Source organism: Cygnus olor, chromosome 3 (assembly GCF_009769625.2).
Source record: "Cygnus olor isolate bCygOlo1 chromosome 3, bCygOlo1.pri.v2, whole genome shotgun sequence".
NCBI classification, from domain to species: Eukaryota; Metazoa; Chordata; class Aves; order Anseriformes; family Anatidae; genus Cygnus; species Cygnus olor.
Genome location: NC_049171.1, coordinates 105989261 through 106013993, shown reverse-complemented (window position 1 = coordinate 106013993; position 24733 = coordinate 105989261). Strand labels below are relative to the sequence as shown.

At 36.3% G+C, this 24733-nt stretch overlaps 1 protein-coding gene across 27 annotated transcripts in view; it reads left to right on the top strand.

Annotated features, from left to right (window-relative positions):
* Positions 1-24733, top strand: part of NRXN1 (neurexin 1) — a 734224-nt gene that overhangs the window by 373625 nt on the left and 335866 nt on the right. For all 27 annotated transcript variants that reach the window (XM_040551878.1, XM_040551901.1, XM_040551900.1 and 24 more), the window contains one exon: positions 2789-2908. In XM_040551878.1, coding sequence (XP_040407812.1) covers positions 2789-2908 — 120 coding nt within the window. The remainder of the gene's footprint in view (positions 1-2788; positions 2909-24733) is intronic.

Genomic DNA, 24733 nt, shown 5'->3' with positions numbered 1-24733 from the left:
AGCTTGTAAGCCCTCATTTTAGACAAATGTAAATGAGAGACCAAATTCAGTCAATTAAAAAGTCTGCGGTGAAGACTGAATAAATTAGAATATTTAAATAGAATGAGAATCAAAAGGTGAGTGCTTGAGAAGAGTGTATTAAAATATTTACTAAATAGTTTAGTTCTGTAACATATATATGAATATATAAACTTGTTATGATAAATATTATAGTACCTTAAACATTAAAATGTCCTTTTCCGTTCTTTTTTTTTTTTTTTTTTAAGGCTGCCTGTAATTAAAAAAAAAAAAATCTTACATGAAAACCAGTCATGATGGCAATTTTTGAGTAATGACCACTTTAAGTAAACCAAAAATGCTAAGAAAACCATTTTTAAAAAGCAGGATACCCTGCTTTTTACCAAGATCCTATCTGTATTTTTTCCATATATACGTATTTGAACATGTACTTTTAATGTGTCTACAGGGTCCTGCAGATTTATACTTTTAAGTCCTTGTGACTTTTGCTCTACTTTTGCAGTGATGAGGAAACTTAACATTGCATAACTAAAGTGTAAATAAATGCATGAATATATAACATTTAAACACCTACAGATATTTTCACTTCATCTTTGTAAAGTTTTCGAGTAGCAGAATCTGGTGAGAAAAAAATGTAAGTGTCTTGTCAGCTATGGGATTCTGTCATTATAATCCCCAGCTCAGGAAAGGGTGATGTAATGCCCAAATGTTTAAACTTCTGGGCTCAAAACTCCTAAGAAAGGGAAGTCACCATCTTATGACTGCATACTGCAGTCAATGTGTTATGGATACTGTTATTGCTATTTGAATAGGAGAAAAATATAACAAAGTAGTTACTAGTTTTGCCTGAAAAGTAATGCAGCATATGTTGTTCTCTGTTCTTAATCACCGTGGTGACTGTTCAAGTCCTGGTTCAGTGGTGTGCTCAAGCAGGGCCTCATTTAAAGCAAGTGGCCGTTGAACTGACTTTAGCCACAGAGATTTGGATTTTTCTGAAATAATGTCAAATCAAATGAAAATCCCACTCTCAGATCTTTGAAGAAGCTGTAATATGAAAGAAGGGTTAAGTGGATATCTCTCTCCAGAATAATTTAGGAGATTTATATGAACTTTGGGACAGTTTTGCCTCATCATCTGTAACTGGAAGTAGGAGTTTCAAATGGATATGGATGTATCTTCCCCAAAACAATGTAGGAGTATTTTATAATCCCAGAACCAAATTTTTCGTTGCAATGTCAAGAGTCAGTGTGAAATGTCTGTGCGCCTACAGAAATCAGTAGTTCATGATCTATATTTCAGTTTTTATTCACCGTTCATGAAGAAAGGGCTAGAAAAAGAAAGACCAGAGAGGATGACAGAGCTAATTATACTTGAATTCAGTGTATCTGAACATGACAAATGGCTAGTCAGGATTCAGCCATGCATTTATTCTGCTAATGCATTCATATCTATCCAAGGAGAAAAAAAAAAAAAGAAAAAAAAACTTTTAATTTTCCTTCATTACATGTCATCAGCTCAATTAACCATTATATTTGTAGTAAAATACTGGCAAATTACTGCTTTCTTATTTTGGCTTGCCTGAAGATTTATGGCTATTAGCATTAATTTGTTTGCATTATATGGCATTTCTTTCTCTCTTTAACAGCAGCATGCACTTTATTCTGAATGTTTTTTCTGTGTTTGCTGCCATTTCAATATTGCTTACTAACATTTAATATATTTTGCTTTTTTATTTTGCTGACAAAGTTGCATTGATGAAAGCTGATTTGCAAGGTAGATAGCCCTGTGTGTATTCAACAAGACTGAAACCCCCAATGCACAGTTGGATTACTGCAGTAAATGCTCTGTACATTTCAGAACTAAAGTGTGTTATTTTATTTCAGATTTTGTCTTTCACACCTCTAAAACAATGTGCTACAAGAACCTTCATTTTCCAGCATAGTTTGCATAAAGGCTTTCAGTCTTGAATATGTTTTGTATAGTGACTGCTTTAGTGCTTTGATCATACTTTTTAAAAATTTCTTTATATTTCAGTAGTCTAGTTATGATTCTCTAGAAATAGAGTAGTTTGTTTTTCATGTATATATCGCATTGCGGCATGCCAGTTCATTAGTAATCTGATTTTCTTCATTTCCCTTTAAAAAAGGAATCTGCATGGGATCCCTGAAGCATGTGAATCAGTACTTGCCAACATTCATGCCAAAGAATGCCAAACTTCTCTTTATTTCAGACCTAAATAATTTAAAACAATATCTGGGATTGAAAACACTGTATAACATAGCTTCATTTTATTAATTTCTTATTTTGTTTTGGTTTGGGTTTACCTTATGTTTGAATCTTTAGTTTCATCTCCCAGAACTTTGCTTTCTCTGGCATCTGACTTTGCTGGTTGAAATGTATTTACAGGAAAAATAATACTGAAGTTTTTAGAAAACATTTAGCCAGTTAATGGTCTGAGATGAGAGTGACAAATAACTTGCAATAAAGCTAACATCCCCACTGTACCTGGAATATATCTGCTTCAGTTCTTGCATTTTTATGTGTTTACGACATATAAGTCATAGAACTAAAGCAAAAACGTCCTTTTAATATTACATGCTGCTAAAAAAAAAAAAAAAAAAAAAAAAAAAAAACAGCAAGTTTATGTGTGTTTTCCTTGGTAACTCTGCTCATTTGATTTGAGATGTTGGCAACTAGTTAATGTGATCCAGTGAGAAATACATTTATTTTGAAGGCAAAGTGCAAGTCCTTTTTTGTATGTTCTCATCAGGTCCAAGCACAACATGCCAAGAGGATTCATGTGCAAACCAGGGAGTGTGCTTGCAGCAGTGGGATGGATTCAGCTGTGATTGTAGCATGACCTCCTTTAGTGGACCATTATGCAATGACCGTAAGTACACTAAAATGTGCTGATCTGAAAGCTCTAGAGCTCTAAGGCAATGTTTGAAGCAAGCGTCTTTAGCTTTATATTACTTTAATATACGATATTTAAATGGACTGGCAAACCTTGTGAAAATCTGTAAGGCTTCTGTGAAGAACATAGCTAAAATATACAGTTTAAATTTTGGACAATGTGCTGTATGGAACATTGACAGAATTTGGTTTTATTATACTTGATTGTATGTCTAATATACTGATGGTTACCTGTTTGAAATAAGCCCTTTCTTGCATAAACGTTACAAATATATTTTCTTTTCTGGCTGAAAAAAAAAACTTTTACATTTTATTATCTTAAGCTATATTGCAATTTTCTTGCATTATATCATGAGGGCTATAATTACTGTGAAACCGTTGACAAGGCTTATTATCTCCCTTTGTTGATTTCTTCAGGTGACACACTAAGCATTCCAATGATAAAAGCATGCCGAGTATTTTAGTTCTTTTAAATTTCATCTCAATAAAACTACATAATGTACACCAACCATCTGGTCTTTCAGGAAAAGCTTAAATGTGTCATAAATAAGGTCCTGATTCACCAATGTCATAATCTAGTTTTATTCCAATCTAGTTTTATTGATCGAAATAGAATTATGCAGAACTGAAAGTGGAGCAGTAATGCAAGAGCCATGATGGTCCACGGTAACTAGTTAAAGAAAACTAATGATTTTTCTTTTTAACTCAAGACATTTGAAATATCCTCACGCTACGTGTTTTTGTATCCATATGAAAAGGGAATTTCTTTAACTGTAGGCATTTTTATTTTCATTTGTATACATGTCTCTGAATGAATGCCTGATGGTAGGAAGTGTTTGTATAACTATCTATTCAAGCATTTTGGATTTTTGTGTCTTGTTCTGATTCTCCAGTCTCCAGCAAGGTGCATCTTCGTGGTCAAACTCTTAAATAAGAAAGTAGCTAACATCTCATGAGATTTTGGCTCAAATTATATCCGATCAAATGCTAAAAAATTAGTTACATGCAAAAGCTGAAAAAAAAATGATTCTCATGCAAGTTCCACTTTTCTACTCTTGACCACTTTTTAAAAACTACGGGAAAGACTTATGTCAGTCTGTTTCTTTACAATTGTTGTCATGGTAGAGATGAAATGTGGTATGAAAAAGCTTTAGAAAATTTGAACAAAGCTTTGTGTTTATTGGGTTTGCGCTTCCAATAATATAATTAGTTATACTTCTAAGCATGTATTTATAAAGATTCTAGCTCCCTATCTAATACAGTAGAAAATTTGTTTCTATTTTTTTAAATGTCATTATTTCTGTTCTTCTGTGACCTCTGATTTCTTCCAAAAGTAACTAAAAGCTATGAATAAGAAATTCTATATTTCACATCTAGCAACACAAAAACTCTGCTTATAAGTTTGTCTTAATAGTAACTGATGTCTGAACCCGGAATATTCTGTGAATTATTTTTTCAAGAAATTTAAGAACTTACATAAGAAAGATATTCACCTGTCAGTGAAGGCTCATTCATACAGTAATGTGGATGACACTGTACACTATCAGATAACTTTCAGTATACTATTTTTGATGCTGGTAGAGGAGTATCTTTAGTACATGGCTGCAAAAAAAGGCTTACTTTTTTTTTTCCCAGATAAGTAATTTTGTAATGTTCTGTCACAAACATGAAATATAAATTTATCCTAGATATGGATGCTTTGTGATCAAATGCAGAGTCTGGTAACTATAATTCATCTATTTTCTGCTTTATCTTGGCTCCTTAGATTAGTTTACATTCCAAAAGTCTACCAAGCAAATGTAATGAGAGACTTTTTTTTTTTGTCACAATACATATATATATATATACATAATATAATATATATATACAGGGAGGAAAAGGAAGAAAAATTATGTTGTTGTAATCTCAGTGTCTCAATGTCATCTGTATGTTCCTAGACTTCTCTCTGCTTTGTTTGGGAAGAGTACAATGGAAAGAGAAATGATGAAGTGTTACTACGGTTTTTAGTAACTTGCATAGGCTACAAAACACAGGCTAAAGTTTTGCAGCAGTGAAGTAAGCCCAATTCCTTTTGCGTCAAGTGAGGTGTTTTCAGTGACAGCTCCGGAATAGTACCTGCTTGCTGCTGAAAAACACAGCCCCTTTTGAGCAACTGAAGGATGTTCCTCAGCAGTGACACAATTCCATCGCCAATCACACATGGAACAACGTTAATTGACAGACACTGAAACCTAACCCAGTATTGTTACAGCAATACAGTGTTCTTACATAGACAGACTGCCTTTACATTTGAATGAACCAATTTATATTTTTAGTGTTATGTAAAACAAAGTATTAGTGACACATCAAAATTTCATAGCTGGTGATTTTGTTTTAACAAAAGCAAAAATTGACCATTTGAAAATAAGTGTCACATGTCATGTAACTGGCTTATGGAGAATTGCATCCTCCTGTATTGAGTGTCCATGTCCAGATGTCGGCAGCAGGGGAGTTGCAGGGGACTCTATCAGGAAAGGTTGGGGCTGCCCCACACTAGACATGGCTGGTTCCAGCCACTTCCAACAGAGTCACCACAAGGCACAGCCCAGCACCTCAGCCACGCTGTGGCACCTCTGGGAAAACATAGTTAGAAAGGGCAAAAACACTGGACAGGAGGAAAGAATGAAAAGAGAAACAGCAGAGGCAACACCACCATCAGAGAAGGGGGATTGAGTAAGCATTTGGGTGGGAGTTTGGTCTTTAGCCAGGGTTAACCCACCATGCTTCCCCGTTATTTTGTTCCACCAGTTCTTAGTGAATGTATTTGAGTAGAAACTTCAGAGTGATAGAATGGCTGAAGGAAAAGAGAACCTGTGAAGACAGTATAGTCTAGCCCTTCTGCACAGAGCAGGGTCACCTAGAGCAGGTTGTTCAGGACTGTGTCCATCTGGCTTTTTAGTAACTCCAAGGATGCATCTTCACAACTTGTCTGGACAACCTGTGCCAGTGCTCAGGCACCCACACAGTAGAAAACTGTTTCTTATATCTAAAATGAGATTTCATGTATTTTGTTTTGTGACCCTTGCCTCTTGTCCTGTCACTTTCACCATCAAAGAGAACAGCCTGGCTCTGTCTTCTTTACTACCACCCATCAGGTATCTATAAATCACAGAATCATAGAATATCCTGAGTTGGAAGGGACCCACAAGGATCATCAAGTCCAACTCCTGGCTTCACACAGGGCTACGTAAAAATTAAACCATATGTCTGAGAGCACTTTCCAAACACTTTTTGAACTCTGGCAGACTTGGTGCCCTGGGGAACCTGTTTCGACCAACCTCTTGGTGAAGAATCTTTTCCTAATATTCAGTCTGAACCTCCCCTGACACAGCTTCATGCCATTCCTTCAGGTCCTATAGCTGTCACTAGAGAGAAGAGATCAGCACCTGCCCCTCCGCTTTCCTCATGTGGAAGCTATAGACCATGATGAGGTCTCCTCTCAGTCTCCTCTGATATCAACAAAGCAAGTGACCTCAGCTGTTCCTCATACATCTTCCCCTCCGAACCTCTCACAATCTTTTTTTCCCTCCTTTGGACACTGTAATACTTTTATATCCTTATGTCATGGTGCCCAGAACTGCACACAGTACTGGAGGTGAGGCCGCACCAGCGCAGAGTAGAGCGGGACAATCACCTCCCTCGACCGACTAGCAATGCCGTGCTTGATGTATCCCAGGATACGGTTGGCCCTCCTGGCTGCCAGGGCACACTGCTGGCTCATATTCAACTTGCTGTCAACCAGAACCACCACCCTTTCCGTGGGGCTGCTTTCCAGCCTCTCATCCCCTGCTCTGTAGATATACTCAGGATTGCCCTGCTCCAGGTGCAGAATTGGGTACTTGACTCTTGTTAAATTTCACGTGGTTGGTGAAGGCCCAGCCCTCTATTTTGTAAGTATCTCTGTGCAAGGCCTCTCTACCCATGAGGGAGTCAACAGCGCCTCTTAACTTAGTATCATCTGCAAAATTACTTAGTATTCATTCAAGGCCTGCATCCAGATCGTTTGTAAAAACATTGAAGAAAACTGGCCCTAAAATGAAGTCCTAGGGAACCCCACTAGTGACTGAACACAAGCCTGATGTAACCCCATTTATTATAACTATTTGGGCTTTACCAATCAGCTGATTGATCACCCATCCTATTATGTATTTGTCTAGCTGTATGCTGGACATTTTGTCCAAAAGGATACTGTGAGAAACAGTATTGAAAACTTTGCTGAGATCCAAAAAGATTACATCAGCTGGCTTCCTTTGGTCAGCTAGATGGGTAACCTCATCATGAAGGGAAATTAAGTTAGTTAAACAGGACTTTTCCTTCATGAACCCATGGTTCTCTGCGAATTATGACTGAACTGTCTTCCAAGTGTTTTTACAATAACTCCCAGAATAATCTTTTCCATAAATTTGCCAGGCACTGAAGAGAGACTGATAGCCCTGTAATTACCAGAGTCTTCTTTCTTGCCCTTCTTGAAAACTGGGACAACATTTATGATCATACAGAAACCTGGGACCTCTTTGTATTCCCAAGACTGTTGAAAAATAATTGAGAGAGATCTCGCAATGACATCAGCCATACCAGCACCCTGGGATGAATCCTCCATAGATCTATGTGCAATCAATCCACAGACCTGTGTGCATCCAGCTTGCGCAACAATTCATGTACAACCTCACAGTTAGCTGGGAGTCCATTGTTTCTACAGTTGCCTTCCTGCTACTCAGGGCTGTGATGCTCCCAGGACACATCATTGGTGTTAAAGACAGGTAAAGAAGGCATTAAATGTCTCTGCTTTGTCTATTTGTGAGGTAACCATCCTCATCAAGTAACAGACCCATGTTATCTCAATGTTATCTCTGTTGCCTTGTCCACACTGCTTATCCCTCCTGCAAACGTTCTTCCTCATACATCCCAGGAGGCTGTTGACCTTCTTTGCTGCAAGGGAACCTTGCTGACTCATGTTCAACTTGGTATCCACTAGAACACACAGATCCTTTCCTGCAAGGACTTAGCATTTTTGGTTGTTTCATGAGTTTCCTATTAGCTCACCTCTCCAGCCTGTTAGTGTCCCTCTGAATGGAAGCACAGGCACGTGGTCTATCAGCCACTCCTCCCAGTTTTTCATTGTCTTCAATTTGCATAAACATGTATAAATTTACTTCCTGAGTTCAGCTAAGACTTTCAGCGTGTTTCCTAGAGTAACTGCAGTGCACAAAGATTTGACATGCATATCATTCCTGGGCTTCACAATGTAAGTGTTTCATATGTATCGTTCTCATCTTTCTTTTTAAAGTTTGGAGGAAATAATGAAAGAAATAATTTCTTGAAAATTGTTATAATATATTCTATTGATGTAGAGTGTAAGAAGTATCTTTAATCTTTTCTACAACAGCAAATTATAGTTCCTCTACTGCTCACTATGTTATTCTAAGTGAAACTGTGCTGAGTTTAAAATTAAGACTTCTTAAAAGTTCACTCAAAATAAGCAGCAAGTGAACCAGGTTGGTTTTTTTTCCCAATCCAAGAGTGTTGTCTGTGTGTCAGCTAGAGAGGAGGAGAAGTTTATGGAATTTACTCCTACAGAAAATGACCTGGGCCAGCAAGGGTAAGATTATAGCTGTATAGTATATAGTACTATACAGTACTATACAGTACAGTACAGTATATAGTATACATATATATATGTATAGTGTATAGTAAGATTATATTACAGCTGTATTTGGGAACACACAGTTTAATTCAGAAAAGTTTCTATTGGTTTTAAATCTCAGTACCTCACTACAGTGAATACAGAGTGCCTGTAGACCGTAAGCCTCTGTGGTGTCACAGGTAGAAATATTCTATGTGTTGTCATTTTCTAAGTAATGAAAGAGAGACTAGGCAGGATAAGTTTTGCTCCCAAGACGCCATGTTGATTATCATTTTCTCTTTTGATTTGATATGACACTTAGAGATTCGAAGCAACAGTGTTCTTTAGATGTGATAGACAGAAGTGTTATAAGTGCAAAGGAGTCCAGTAGCAGATCTTCTTACAAAATAGCATTATGTAGAAAACTGTACTAAAAGGAAAATTAATGACTGTTCTTACAAATGGATGGCTGCATGCAACTCCTCTGAGAAAGTACATCACAAATGTTGTAAATATTTTTAACAGCAGGTTATTAGATGAGAGCTGTCCTCCCAGAGTATTCAGCTTTTTCATAAGAGTGGGGTTGAATATGATTCTGGCAAAACAAAACAAATCTATAAGAGATTGTCTGCTGTCTCCAAGTTTACACGTGTTTTTTACTCACACAGTCTTTACGTATAACCATATTAGTGAATGTAATGCCATGTTTGTGGAAACAAATACTGCTATTATGGCATGGAAAATAGCAGACATAATAACATTGTCACATTATATTACTATAGAAATGTTCTGTGCCAAATTACAGGGCAATGTCAACACTGTCTGTTACCATAAGGGAATAATGTATTGGTGTTGTATTTGTGATGGTATAGCTAACACTGTGTCAACACTTCCATTAAAATGTATTTCTGAAGAGTTAGAACTTCACCATGAAGTCTCTTCTGACTAGGAATTTGGCATTTTCAACCACTGTGAGTAATGAAACTTTAAAAAAAAAAAAATCTCGTATTTTAGTTTGACTTTTCTTTTGCCACGAAAAATCAAAAGCCCTCATTTAAATGGCAAGCTGTGTTGAAATTACAGTTTCATATAAAGCTTTTTTTTTTTTTTTTTTTTTTTTAATGTTGGTTGCATTATAGAGATACTGCTTTTCAGCTAAGATACATCTGTAACAATGGTTGGATTTTATTGCAAACCTGTGGGCAAGGAATTTGAAGAAGACCTACTCGGACAAGATGAAATCTATTACCTGAAGTTGTATAAAAGCATATTTGCTAAGAGGCTGGCCAACCTGATAATAAGAGAACCAGGCCTGTAAATAGTCTAAAATAGAGAAGACAACCCACAATAAAGTGAGGAAGTAGTAGACTGGGTTGAAAAGCAAAAGGGGAGTTCCTGAGAGGAGGGAGTGAGTCAAAAAGCAGGAATACAAGCTTTGGACTTCAAGAGAACAGATTCCAGGCCAGGGTCTGCTTGGAGGAATTCCATGGGTTCCATGTTATTCAGGGATCGCTTCCTCCAAGCTCAGGAGCAATTAACCCTGATGCACAGGAAATTAAGCAAATGTGGCAGAAGACAGGAGGAGCTCCTGACAAAACTCAGACATTAAAAGGCAGCGTGCAAGAGGTACATGCAGGGCCAGGTAGCACAGGAAGAATATATTAACATTGTCTATGCGTGCAGGGATGGGGCTAGGAAAACCAAAGCCTTGTCTGGCAAGGGATATTGAGGGCAACAGGAAGATCTCCTGTCAGCAGTGAAAGAAAGTGCAGGAAAATGTAGGCGTACCACTGAATAAAGTGAAGGGACCTCATGGCAAGTAATGCATAAGAGACAGTTACTCAGTGCCTTCTTTGCCTTGGTCTTTACTGCTAAGACTGGCCGTTTAGCACTTTCAGCAGTCCCAGTTATCTGAGAACAGACAAAGTCTGGAGCAAGGAAGACTTACCTGGGTGGAGAAAGATCAGGTCAGGGAACATTTAAACCAAGTGTACATGCACAAGTGTATGGCACCAGATGGGACACATCTATGTGTGACACTGGTCATCATGAATTTGCTCTAGATTCTTTGAAAGGTCATGGCTACTGGGGGCTGTTCCAGAGAACTGGAATAAAAGGAAACATTTTCCCTGTCTTCAAGAAGGAGAAAATTACAGACTGATCAGGCTAACCTCACTCCCTGAAAATGTGATAGAGAAAATCCATCTAGAAGCTATTTCCAAACATACTAGGGGCAAGAAGGCAAGTAGGAGTAGTCAGCATAGACTTACAAAGGATAAATCATGTATGATTGTATGACAGTGGATTCATTATTTAAATATTTGTCATTTTCTTGCTAAGCAGACAATCTTTTTTCTGATTTGAAAGCATGATGAGCATTCAAAATTGGGATTGAAGCAGGTATCTTTCCAGAAAATCAAATAGTAATTATCTCAGATTGAGCACACCAAACAGTAGATACTCTTGGCTGTTATCGAGAATAGACCAAGAACTTCCTTGTCACAGGACATCGTTTAAAAAAAAAAAAAAAAAAAAAAAAGTTAAAAGTTTGAGAGATTTGGATGTTAGAGTATTTGGTGTTATACAAATTCCAGAAGGGACTGAATAATTCTCTTTTCTGTGTAGTGCTCGGAGAGTGCATTAAGTAATATTGAGGTTATAATTTGAACTACAAAAAAACAAACAAACAAAAAGCAACTAAATATTGAGTCAGCAATTTAACTTTTGCAATATATGAGCAGTTTTATAAGCACCAATCTTGCCTGCAGAACTCTGATCAGAACAGGTGCATTTTTTGCACTGAATGAGGCAAGAGTCTTATACTATGTGAACACGCAATTAGCAATTATGTCCATATCCAAGGAGGGGTAACTTAATATTTCACACAGAAATGTACAAGTGGCTTTCCTTAGGCTTGCAGTACTTTATGCTTGAAATTTAACGTCATTTGTATATATATATATATTCACACACACTAAAAAAGAATATTTATTATTTTCTCTTAGCCACGCAGCTAACTTTTTACAGTTTTCTGATCATATGGTGTTGACATTGGATAGTCATTCTCCTCTCACAATGTCTTTCTTCTGAATTGCAAATCTTAGGGTGATATTCACATAATCCCTTTTACATATCACTCTGGTGCTACCCAAATGATGGATTTAAATCCTTTTGCCACATATATTTCTTTCACATTTATTAATTGACTTGGCTATTCTGGCTATTGCATCTTTTGGACCTTTTAACACCTAGATTGTAGGGTCATTCTTAATGCCACTTTTATGAGAAGGATATGCACAAAATTAAGAAGTTTAATTAAACCAGTGACCAAAACCTAAACTAACCATATGAGTCACTTAATAGTACTTTCCAAAATAATAATTTTCTGGCTAAGTCTTTGCAGTTGCTAGCTAGTAATAAACATATAACCTGTTATTAAGAAAAGGGATAGAGAATTCCTGTGAGTACTTTACAACACATTTGATTTCCATTTCCTGGATCTGAGAATTAAAAATCTGTACCTCATAACATACCAGTCTAAATACTTCATATGATTATTTTGCCATGGAGGCTTACAGTACACAGGAGAAATAAAGATAGCTGCACACAAAATTACAATGCAGGGCAAGCTTCTGGAATGATCTGATTGAAGAAATCTCAATTTGTTCCGTTTATCTTATCCAGCCTCTCTCTGTAAGGAATATCTGGATTTTTTGGTGACAAACATCAGTGGCCTAATTTGTAAAAAAGTCAAAGGAAGGAGGATTTCACACAAGCAGTCTTGAAAATGCAGAAATGTTGAGGTGTTTAGGAGAATTAGAAAAACTGTTAAAAGAACAAGGAAGGCAAGAAGTGCTACCTGGGAACCATGGCTGTGGAACAAGATTTTTAATATATGTCCAGTCTATCAATTATGTAAGTTAACAGGCATGCTTTTCTTGACAGTCTGAAAACAAGCTTTAGAACTTTTGTTTATATAAAAATTCTGGAGTAGTCAAATGACCTATCCATATCTAAAAGAGTTAAGAAATTTCCAGATTCCTTAAAATGAATAATTAATTAATTTAAAAAAAATTGTTTGAGAAAAAAGATTGTTTGATAGTGATTGTTGAAACTCATATATGTGAGAATATTTCTAACAAACAGTAACAAGGAAAGCTTCAAGTGGGATAACATGATACAGAGGAAACCAAAATGAAACTCAAGGTAGCCAGAATACATTTTTATAGCTGTGCTTGTAGCTCAGATAGAAGCAATTATGCAACTTTTCTGGCCTACTCAGAGGTATTTTCTATTTCACAACATTAAAAATGGAACATATTGTCAGAAAATTGCAAACTTCTCTTTGCCTCTGGAGGAATCAAGGGAGTAATTAAATTGAATTTTGGTATGTCAATAATATCTTTCTCTTATTAATGGAGTAATAATTTTGTAAATCAAATCATAGAAGTGTTTCCAGTGTCATAAAGGTGAAAATAATTAAGGGGTAATTAAATATATTCTCATGGAATGAAAATTGTTCTGCTGGGTATTGTTAGATTCCTTTCTCTTGAACTTTCAATTATTACAATTTAATAGCATGCTATGTACAATCCAGTCTGAAATTTGGAATCTGTTGCAAAAGCTGTTCACATTATAGCCATTCACATTATAGCATAGTGGATAAATATCGTCACTGTTCTTTCTCATAGATTTCTCTGAAAAAAAGATACTAATACAGTCTTGCAAACTGCAACATTCCAACAATATCATGTATTAATATCAATTTTAGATAACTAGTAGGTTTCTGAGCAAGATTAGTCATTATACATGGCACAACTGCAGTAGAAGTTTTACCTCAATAATAGTGCCAGTCATTCCTCTCTAACAAGCCCCCCAGAAAAAGAGCAATGAGCAAGTGCTATTTTTTTTAATTTTTATTTTATTTTTAATAAATGAGAGCTGCAAGGACCACAAATGGTAGGAATGAAGAAAAAGCTTTCCCAAGCTGTCTCTTCTATAACCCATAGTATGAGAAGACCTCAAAGTACATACAGGGAGTTTGGTAAAAATATATCTATTTTATGTGTAAGATATTTAAGTACAATAGCACAATGATGGGTGACACTTCAGAAAGGCAAAATTATTCAGTCTTTTCTGAAGTCTGTACAACTGGACTCAGGTTACTAAGGCAACCTGATCTTCCCCAGCATGTATTCTTGCTTGACAGATAGATAGGTAGGTTAGATTCTAAGTAACAACATACATATAAGGAAATCCTATACTCATTTAAAAAAAAAAAAAGACACGTTCTTTGGAGTCTTCTGTGTTTTCATTTTTGTCAGGTACTGTAGAAAACCAAGGCAAAGAAAATACTTTTTATTAAAAAAGTTATAAAAATTACCTGAATCTTATTTGGGTAAATCAAGGTGTTCTGGAGTCCAAATTAATGATCTGTGCAATTCCTCAGCAGCAGAGAATGGAAACATGTACTTGCTTAATGCAGGGCAAAAAGAAAGATAATTCAGACATTTTTGTAATTTTCATGCTTTTATTCTCTTCCCATGCAACAGAATGGATATTGTACCTGTTTTTGATCACTTATTACTGATGATTACATGGAGCTGGCAGGACAATCTGAATGAAATTTCAATATTCTTGCTAGCACATACATCCATAAACATGCTTATTCTCTCTTAATATCACATGTGATGTTTAAGATCCTTCAACGTCTCATTTTGACTGAAGCTTATGAATCTTGTACACTGGTGTTTGTTTGAAAGTCTTTGTAGCAATGTTCTACTTAGGTATTTCAGGAAATTTTGAAAGAAGGAAGAAGGTTTAATAGTAGCTATGAAAAATAGTGTTGGAAGCATTACATTTATGGGTAAAGGAATTTTACCACATTTTAGTCTCTGCTTGATTAATGAAGCCATCCAAAATACAGTCCCAGCCTGAGGAAAACTGTTCCATATTGAAAGTGGTCAATAGTCAGCTTTGGTTCTGACAAGCTGGATTTCAAGAAAATATGGTGAAAAACATCTAACGTTCATGAAGCTGGTGCCCACAAAGACAATTTAAAGACCGTATTAAGGAAGTTTGTTCATTTGTTGCTAATTCTGGAGGAGTGTTCATGCAGCTAAGCTTTATGCTGTCACTCCTTGTAATGAAGCCATACTTTCAATTGAAAACAGACATGCAAAGAAGCACTTCATTTCACTGTAAGCATCCACACACTAAAAAGCAGTTAAAATGCATGACATGCAGTATTCAATGTCAAAAAGCATTAATATTTACAGATACCACTTGCAAATCATCATAAGCTCTGAGTCTGTTGTACTGTATAAGCAAGTCTTGTCTGCAGTGTGTGGTGTTCTAAAATTCTCTGCCTTTTAAACAGTGAAAATCTTCAGAAAAAATCTGGTAAAATCAGTGGGCTAATGCTTGGTTTATATAAAATATTTTACAGAGAGGCCAGGTTACCTTGAATTTGGGAACTTAATGCCACTCAGAAGTATTAGCTGTGGAGGACCACTACCTCTTTTCCAGAGATCCTAAAAGTAGGAGATGATGTTGCTCAGTCCCTCTAAAAAGCAGGTTTTTGATCACTTGTATAATACAAACATTGCAGTGTGCTGGGTATGAAAGGTATGCATATGCTTTCTAAAATAGGACAAGAACAGATGCGTGCTACCAGCAAACTGGAATTTAGTTACAATTCCAATCTCAAATCATGAGTTCAGTGAGCAATTTCAATATGTTGAAATCCAAAGTGACCACATGTGGTCATAAAAAGCATTTTCCCCGTCCCTCTACTATTAAACAGAAATATGTGTTCGAGTTTTTGAAATAGTTTGAAATACTTCCTCCTCTGTGTTTTTGCCTCTTTTAATCCTATCTTCTGGATGTTAGCCTGGGCTCAGGTTGATTACTTTTATAGATTTTCTTCTGGTCCAGTGGTAATTATAGGTTGGCTTTCCTGCCTGGTCAAAAAATTCATCAGAAAGTTGATTTTAATCACTGATTTTGTAAGTGGCAGATGGTCATATCTTTGCTCATGTTAGTTTATTTGCTTTAAATACCGTGTTACTTGGTGCTTACTGAAAGTACCCTTTTCTTTTAATTTCGTGAACTTTAATTGTAGCTGCTGTCACATATCTAAACAGGCTTACGGCCAGCTCATGTGCCTGGTTTTGACTTTGGGCCAGAAGTCGCCTGCAGAGAATCAGAAAGACCACAATGTTTTGTCACATCACAAGAAGCTGAAGGGCCTCTTCTGTCTTTTTCTGTTCCCCATGTTGTAGAATTACCCTTGTAATTAAAGTCCCCTGTCCTCTTTCTCCTTCAAGTAATTGAATGTCACTCTCCTGGCCCATAAATCAATTTTAGGATCGCCTTATTTCTGTGTATTAAACAGAAAAAGCTTTCATATGTGCAGTGAATCTATTACATTTGGAACACAGTGGACATATATGGGATATGCACAGCATATAAACAACAGTTACTCCAAATTTTTGAAAAACATCAGAACCCCTGCACAAATATCCTGACGTTTTGCATGAGCAGCAAACTGGACACATTTTAAACAAGTCAGATTACTATGCATGAAGAAAGCCAAGTGTATAGCTGTTACACAGAGGTTTCTAGGCTGCTCAGAAGTGTCCATCTCAGCACACATCTGCTAAAGATCCAATATGCATATAAGTAAAGGACAAGTTTGGGATTCAGAATCTCAAAATCAAACAAAAAAAAATGTTCAGGAGGCCACTTACTTCTTACTTAGATCTGTTCGGTAATCTTCTCCCATGTTTTCTTTGGCCAAGTTCTGTCATAACCTTGAGTTCCATTCCTTCCTGTTTTATTCAGTCTTTCTTATTATTATTTTATTTTGTCTGCTGCAAGAATGGGGACACATTTTAATAGCCTTCGTTCAGTAATCCCTGAGGGGAAGTCTTTGTGGCAGCAAAATATTCAAAATCGTAGTATCTCTGTAGTTGAAAACACAACCAGGAATAAACAAAAAATGTTTCCAAATTGGCTGGACAAGTAGTGGAGTGTCAGATCAAGTTCAAATACTTTCAGAACAGAGTGGATTTTACTTTTGTATAACAAAGGCCTAAAAATGACTAAAAATCACAATTCTGGGAAGATTTTACTGAACAAACATAATCTTATTTCCCCCAGAAATTCTACCCCAAAGCTTTTATCTTTCTAGCCTCTACTTGCTACCAATGTGTATTACTACTGATATTTAATCTGAACAACTTAATGCAGCTTTACTGGGATGACAGCCAACTTCAGAGAAAGCATTCCATCTTTAACCCCAACAAATACACAGGGACAAGAGATGATACTTTCACTGAAGATTAACCTTTTCCTGTGGATGATACAGTATGACAAAAAACGGGGAAAAGCTTGTGGGTACTAGTTAATAAGCCTATAATAGAAATGCACTGCATTGTAGTTTCAGATATCTAGAAAAGGTATTTTTCATAATTTCACTATTTCTGTACCAGACTGTTTTTTGTTGTTGTTGTTGTTTTTTTGTTTGTTTGTTTTTTGAACCTGTTGACCAAAAGATAGATAAGTCTTCTAAGGAATTCCTCCAGCTTGCTTCTTAGTCCCACTCTAGAAATTTCAGAATGAAGAAAGGAATGAAATTATGTAATATTTACAAAGTTATAAAAATTATTGCTGAATTTAGTTTTTTGGAAAATGTCAGGTTTGAAAGTCAAAATTGAAGGGTCTTCTCTGTATTTAGAGCAGGAGCAGCATCCTGAGTCGCAAAATAAAATTCTCACAACACCCTGCTAATGTACATAGAAACTCTCCAAAAATAGGAATATTGTTCCTTTTTCCAAAACTTCCTTAAACTGCTGATGGCAGATATCTTCCAGGCTACTTGTCCTTGCTTCACCCTCTGTAGGCCTCCTTTTTCTGCTTGCGTTTGGCTTGGAGCTCCTTGTTCATCTATGCAGGTCTCCTGGCATCTTTGTCTGACTTCTCCTTTGTTTGGGTGCATCTCTCTTGAGCTTGGAGGAGGGTATCCTTGATATTAACCAACTTTCTTGGGCCTCTCTTGGGCCCCCAGAGCTTTGTCCGAATGGTATTCTACCAAGCAGATCCCTGAAGAGGCCAATGTCTGCTCTCCCAAAGTCCAGAGTAGCGAGCTTGCTGTGCTCCCTCCTTGCTGCCCTCAGGATCCCAAACTGCACTATTTCTTGATCACCAGGTATGTAATAAGTTACCAGTGTTGGTGGAATTGTATGTTATATAGTTTTTAAAACTTGAAAATGTAGAAAAGAAAGCATACAAGAATGTAGAAGGCAATAGGCAATGATGACCTTGCATATAAGTGTTTTGGGCATTCTTCTGGGAAATACCAGTTAGTTTGGAGTAGAGTTCTAAGTGATTTTAACTTGTAAACCGGGGGGCCTACCAATTTGTAATCATAGAAGGCGTTGGGAAGAAGCTGCATAGGATATCTGCACACAGCCACGTTCACTTTAAAATATATATATATATATATATATATTTGTGCATCACTCTATTAAATTATAATGGCATTTTAAAAGAAAAAAAAACACATAGGAAATGGGAAATTTAATCAAGGACCAATAACAAAACTTCGGAAAATTCTTCTCTGTCATACATATATACTAGTAATCCCCTTTTCATATTAAGATGTCTTCTAAAATTCTCAATTGAGTCTGGTCTTTTGACAGTCTGAACATTTTTTATTTTTACTTTTTTCTGCTTCTTTATGGATGGAAACTGCTGAAAAAAAATATAAATCCAATGATGAAGTTTTATGTGAGTTTTCACATTGCAGATGTTCTGTTTTCTAAGCAGTTATGTGTAAATGCAGACGTTTCATTAGATGGATTCATCTAGCTGGGAAAAGTCTTCATCTTTCTGGGCAAGTAGAAATGAGAGAGGAAGTACAGAAGAAAGCTCAGGGGTCACTGAAGGCCTTTCATATTTAACCTTCATTTGCTTTTTCATCTTATAATTCTTTATTGCTATGTAGAAGTATATGGTTTAGTTCTTCAAGTTGAGAGGTGATATCAATCCTTTAATAATGACCTTTGTTGTATACTGCCAATAAACAAAGGGGAATCATGGTAATCCACTCCGCTGTGTTATTACGAGTCATTGCACATTACTCATTCTTTTTAGTGTAAATCTCATTATAGTAATAAAATTATTGAAGTTAAGAAAAAAAAAAGTATTTCTGAATTTTGCAGAAAGTATCATAAAATTGTTAGGTATCAGATAACACTCTGTCATAGATAGTAATAAAAACAGTTAAAAGTCATGAGGAACACACATTCTTGACTAGGCTGTCTCTGTTTTGCCAAGGCTCAGCTTTTTAATATATAAATTATTTAACCTACACTTGTCTTTAGAATATAATTTTTTCATTATGTTCAGTTTAAATCAGTTTAAAAAATGAAATTATTCACAATAATATTTGTTTCCTTTGCCATCTGTGCTGTAAAACTTCTATTTATTAGTACTCTTGTTACATTTAGATATAATATGATTTATCTCTTCCCTTAGCTTAGTAAACATTTGGGTAGTAATTCTCTGTAGTTATTTATGACTGGACTTGGGCTGTTTTCAAGCAGTTCAAGACCTTTATTTTTCTCTTATTGGAGTGGCATAAAAAGGCCTTAGGTCAAAATCCAATGTATTTACAGAGAGACAGTGTAATTACCTTACAAAGACAGAATGTAATGGTACTTTTGGGACGGGAAGTCTCCTCTGTGTCCTCAGCCCCCAGGTTAACAAGATAAATGAACAAGAACATGGAAACAAAAAAGGAGATCAAAAGTTTTCTTCTGGCTCTGCCTATATTGACCTGGATAATTGTCAGGATTCTCAGATATACTTTGGTGGCGATGTGTCCCCCGCTCACTGTCCACAATGGCTTTTCTGCCAGCATAGGTAGGATCAGTTTGGGATTCATTCCTATGGGATGTAAGTGGAAGACAAAATATTGCAGTATTATATTGAGAAAGTGATAGTCTATCCAGACTATTGTGTTACCCAACAAATTGAAGAGTATAACTTTTCAAGGAAAGTCTGTCAAACCTTAGAGGATATGTCAGAATTAGCATAACAATGAACAATTGTGTCCACTCCAAACTAGCAGCAATGTTTCATATCTCTTTCTGAAAAACATCCAATATACTATGACATCTGGGACCTGAGTTTGTAGGTGATAGATACATAACAAAAAGATGATGCTAGCAAAGTATATTATTCAACTCCAGTGTCTGTTTTTATGTGCACATTTTTTTCTGAAGGGTTCTATGGCATCCCAAATGAATATGTTTCTGTAGCATGCTGCCCATTCATATTAACGTTTAAGACAGACATTAATGACTTTGTTTATAAGAACATGTGTCAATTCTGCAGACACTGAAATAAGCATGCAGTGATGTTGTGGCTATCACGATCATCTCTAAAAGTTGTTTCATTTCAGTGCTGATATTTGCCCTGTGTTTATGCTGTGGAATGTCAATTGCAACAATCAGACTGGAAGCAATTTCTTTGATGTTTTTAAAAGTAGGAAATAATTTTTCACCTATCTGAATGCCAGTTTGCTGAGACTAAATTAAAATGTTCCAGAACTGAGACTGGCAATTATTGCCAATTGTAACTTGGACGGCATGTTTTCGAATTAGTATTCCTAGCAGGGCTTTTTTTCCTTCTTGCAAAATGTAGTTCTTGTTTCATTGTATCAGTTTAAATTGGGGGAGATGAATATAGTGATCAATCAGAGGTAGTAAAAAAAATAAATCCTTCTGATATTAAATTTTCTTCATTTCTATCTTTTTTTGTAATATTTCCCAATCTGCTTTTTTCCTTTGGCATATTTCAGTCACCTTCTTTATGGACCAAATTGTACCTTGATTTAAATTAATGATAAAGGTGTCTTAAATTAATTGGGAGCAAGATATAGGCAGCTATCTTTGTAGAGCACTGTATTATCAACACCTATTGAGACTGAGGCCTTCATTGCTCTGACATGCTTAGTTTCCAGGGTTTAATGTGCAGAGCCTATGCCTGAATATGGATCTGCTGCATAGCTGTATAACCAAGGTATGGCACGGGGCCATTATTAAATTTACTTTATGCCTCTGCGGTTCCTGGTAATGCATTCTCTTCTACTGAGAAGACATTGAAACAAGCTCCTCAGGCAAAATATCCATTAAACTTTTTTCTTTAAAGAAAAAAATCTTCTGCTAATCTGCTGCAATTTATGTTTGCTTTGTGATTCTGCAGCCAAGCCTGTCAATAAAACTGTGCTAGTCATTAGGAAGTTAGTGGCTGTATGCATTCAGACATCCTACAAATAACGCTCTATAACTAAAACAATATTCTGAAAAGGTTTGGTTTTGTTTTTCTCCTGCATGGTTAGAGTCTCGCAGCATGTTATTTTGCTCTCTTTTCTCTCCTTAAAAATCCTTGAGTATTTTGTCTGATGAAATAACTGTTCTTACAGTGTGCTTTTTTTCTTTTATATAGTGTAGTTTAATGATAGAAAATGAATGTCTCACAGATAAAATTACATACTACATGCTACTGTGTCCTGTCTCAAAGATTTAAGCCCTGTAATCTTTTAAAAATTGATCATTAGTCTCTTACCTTCGATAATGTTACTGTTGCCTAAAAATTTGGAAAACAGTTAAATTTAAAAAAAAAAAAAAAGAGAGAGAAGAAGAAGAAGAGGCAGTAGGTAGCACTTTGTGGGAAGACCATTAGAAATGAATAGGGAGTGGGTAAAAGTGTATCTTATAAAAGATTTCAAGACCCCAGAAATCCAAGATGGGAAAAGAACTTTTCATCCATTTAAATATATTGGGTCAATTTTCCATGTTTTGGAGATCTACTTAAGTCTGTGGACCTTGAGGTGTAAACCTTATCACCTCATAAAAAAAAAAAAAAAAAAAAAAGCTATAACTCCATTCCAATTTTGAATAAGCAACTTGTGTTCCACTGTATTCTCTCATACTTGAAATCTGTGTATGTTGCTCATCTGAGAAACTTCTTGTTACAATGTTAATGAAATACTATTTTAATCACTACTTTGGAGTCAGGCATCTCAAGAGTGTGATGGTTTCTATTGATATTTTAGTATTTTTTTGTGAAAATGGATAAATTCCCACATCAGACAACCATGCAAGTACAGGGATGAGAATGTAACTGTCACATCCAGCAAAGTTTGCTCAAGAGCCAGATTTTTTCGGAAGACATGATGAATCAAGTTAATAGCAATAGCTAGCATTTTTTTTTTCTTTTTTGGCATTTTTGACTGCAAGAATATGCACTATCACGTGCAGTGAACAGTAATACACTGTTCATATAATTCATATCTTGCTTTTTTTCCCAATTGTTTTTAAGTCCTAGGAAGGATGCTGAGAGTAACTTTTGGTATCTGAGGACAGGAGAACTTACTTTTTTTAACATTGCTTTTAGCTAGTGAAGTCATTGTGAAGAGCCTATCAGAACATGCTCTATTTTACATTATTCTCTTCTGATTTTTTTTTCTTGTTTTGTCTTTCTGCATCATAATTAGTCCAGACACTACCATGGTGGATTCACCCATGATCCATCTCATCCACTCTTCACTACTGGCCAGATAGCAGGTGCTTCTGACGAGAGCTTGGAGTCTGAGTATTTGTGCTACCTATAGCAAATACTGAAAGTTAAGAGATGTATTTACATTTATTCCTGGGTTAGTTTTTGTTTCTTAAGCAATGAAATATCTAAAGAGAGTTATATAAGGGAAGGGTGTATAGACTTAGTTGTTCTAATTTCATACTGGGTGGTGAGAGCACAGGTGTGTTTTGCAGTCTTTATCAAAATAATGAGAGATCTGATTCTTTAATACCTGTTTACAACTTCCAGTAATCATGGTTTTTGTCTTCTAATGTAACAAAAGTTGATGCTTTACTTTAGCTACAGAAGTTCTGGATATTTTAATTAAATGCTGTTTCTGATAAGCATTTTAGCCCACAGTACTTTACATTGAAATTTCATTTCACTTAGAATTCAGTAGATATAATTATCAAGGTGCAATTGCAGCCTTAGTATGCTCTGGTAAGGATGGTGAAATCGCTTAGACTGAAATGATTTGTAAACTTCTGTACATCAAGGTGTAGCCTGCCAAGATTTTGCTTTTCCCAAATGTAGATTTCACACTGTGGGATTGCATGTGGTCAGATGCTCTCTGACATATGCTTTACTGTCAAATTTATTTTCCCTAGCTTGATGTATTCCCATGTTAGCTCCAAGTGCCTGTTGTGGACAGCTACATCTGACCATCTACAGCATCTTTTTAAGTAGGGTTGCATTCCTTTTGAAACTTGGTAAATAGCCATTTTTGAGAGACACTTCATGTTTTCCACACAAGACAGCTTGCTGAGCTGGCTAAAAAGAACATAGCATCATGGTTGGAAGGGACCTTAAAGATCATCTTCTTAAAACTTGATCTTAAAGATCAAATCCTTCTGCCATGAGCAGGGACACCTCCCACTAGACCAGGTTGCTCAAAGACCCATCCAGCCTGGCCTTGAACACTTCCAGGGATGGGTCATGCACAACTTCCCTGGGCAATCTGTTCCAGTGCCTCACCACCCTCACAGTAAAGAATTTCTTCCTTACATCTAATCTAGACCTACCCTCTTTTAGCTTAAAACCATTATTGCTTGTTCTGTCACTGCAGTTCCTGATAAACATGTTTGTATGTCTCTCTAAAAAATGGATTGGAAACAACCGAAAGACCAAAACAGCAGGATTCTGGGAGAGGAACAAAGAGATGACTATATAGAGAGAGTCCCCACCTGGAGAAAAATAACTTTTGGGGAGATCAAAAGATGCCACTGCTCTCAGGGAGCCTTCTGTAAACTGAAGGAATAATATAAATTGAGAAGTGCAGACATATCCTCTGATGTGAGGTTACCGATACCAGCCTTTAACCTTTGCAATTTAAGTCTCATGATCTGTGGAGCGCCGTCATGCTGCATGAAGAATGACTGATTTTCCTTTCTTCTGTCTTTCCCCTCTTCCACTTAGTTTAAAAAAAAAAAAAAAAAAAAGGAGAAAAAAAAAAAACAGCTAGCCAAGAAAAATCCCCACACTCTGCTGCCTTTATTATCAATATCTTTTGGACCTAAGTGTTAAAATTTAAGGTAATAATTTTGAGAACAACTTAGGAAAGAAGGAGAAAGCACCTGTTTTTAAAAAGAGGAGTTTTCCTGTCTGGATGGTTGTTTTTGAGCAGAGACGCCAACCAAGTTATTCACCCCAAAAGGTTGTTGCCACAAAAAGAAGCTAACTTTCTTACAGCATGCCACAGAAAAATATGCTACAAATTTTACAAAGGGCAATAAATTAGCTTCCAAAGGGCTTCTGACCATGAAAATGCTGAAATAAGGTGAGTGATTTGTTCTTGTGGTGTCACATAGCACTCCATAGGGACAGCACTTGTTGCACAATGTCTTTTGGTTTCATTACTGCTGTGCTATTTCAGCTGGGGTTTGGAAGCTGAGGAAACACTTGAATTCACCCATCTGAATGTATTGTTTTAGTAGAAATCTTTTCAAACCTTCTGTGTCTATCCTGCAAAAGACATGAAATAGTCAATAGCTCCTAGGTAGCAGATAAAGAAAAAGACACAATGAATGTGTTTTAGGAGTTGGTATAAAAAAATGAGAGGAAAAAGTTCATAGGTACCTCAGGCTTTAACAGTTCCACAAATGGTACTTGTTGTACAGAGAAAATTGAGGCAACCTGACTTGCAGAAAACTTTATTCTTTGGGCCTGTATATGACAGCATACATCAATTTCCATGTTACCTTAGGAAAAATCAGGCAGAGACAGAGAAAGGAAAAGTCTAGTGGCCAGCTGGGAAGAGAAGCAATAGTGGTCCCCAGGTGAGCGTTTTCTCCTGGGTGTCCTGTCCAGCACAGCAGGGAATCACAATAATGTCAACAACCAGGGTCATTTTTTCCTCAGTAATATTACAGCTTTCATCAGTACCTGCTCAACCTTCTTCTTGGTGGTCTTTTTTTTAATGACACATTTGCCGTTTTTACTTTGGTTGAAATTTCCTTAATGAAGCTGTAAGTTTTGCACACTAATTGACTG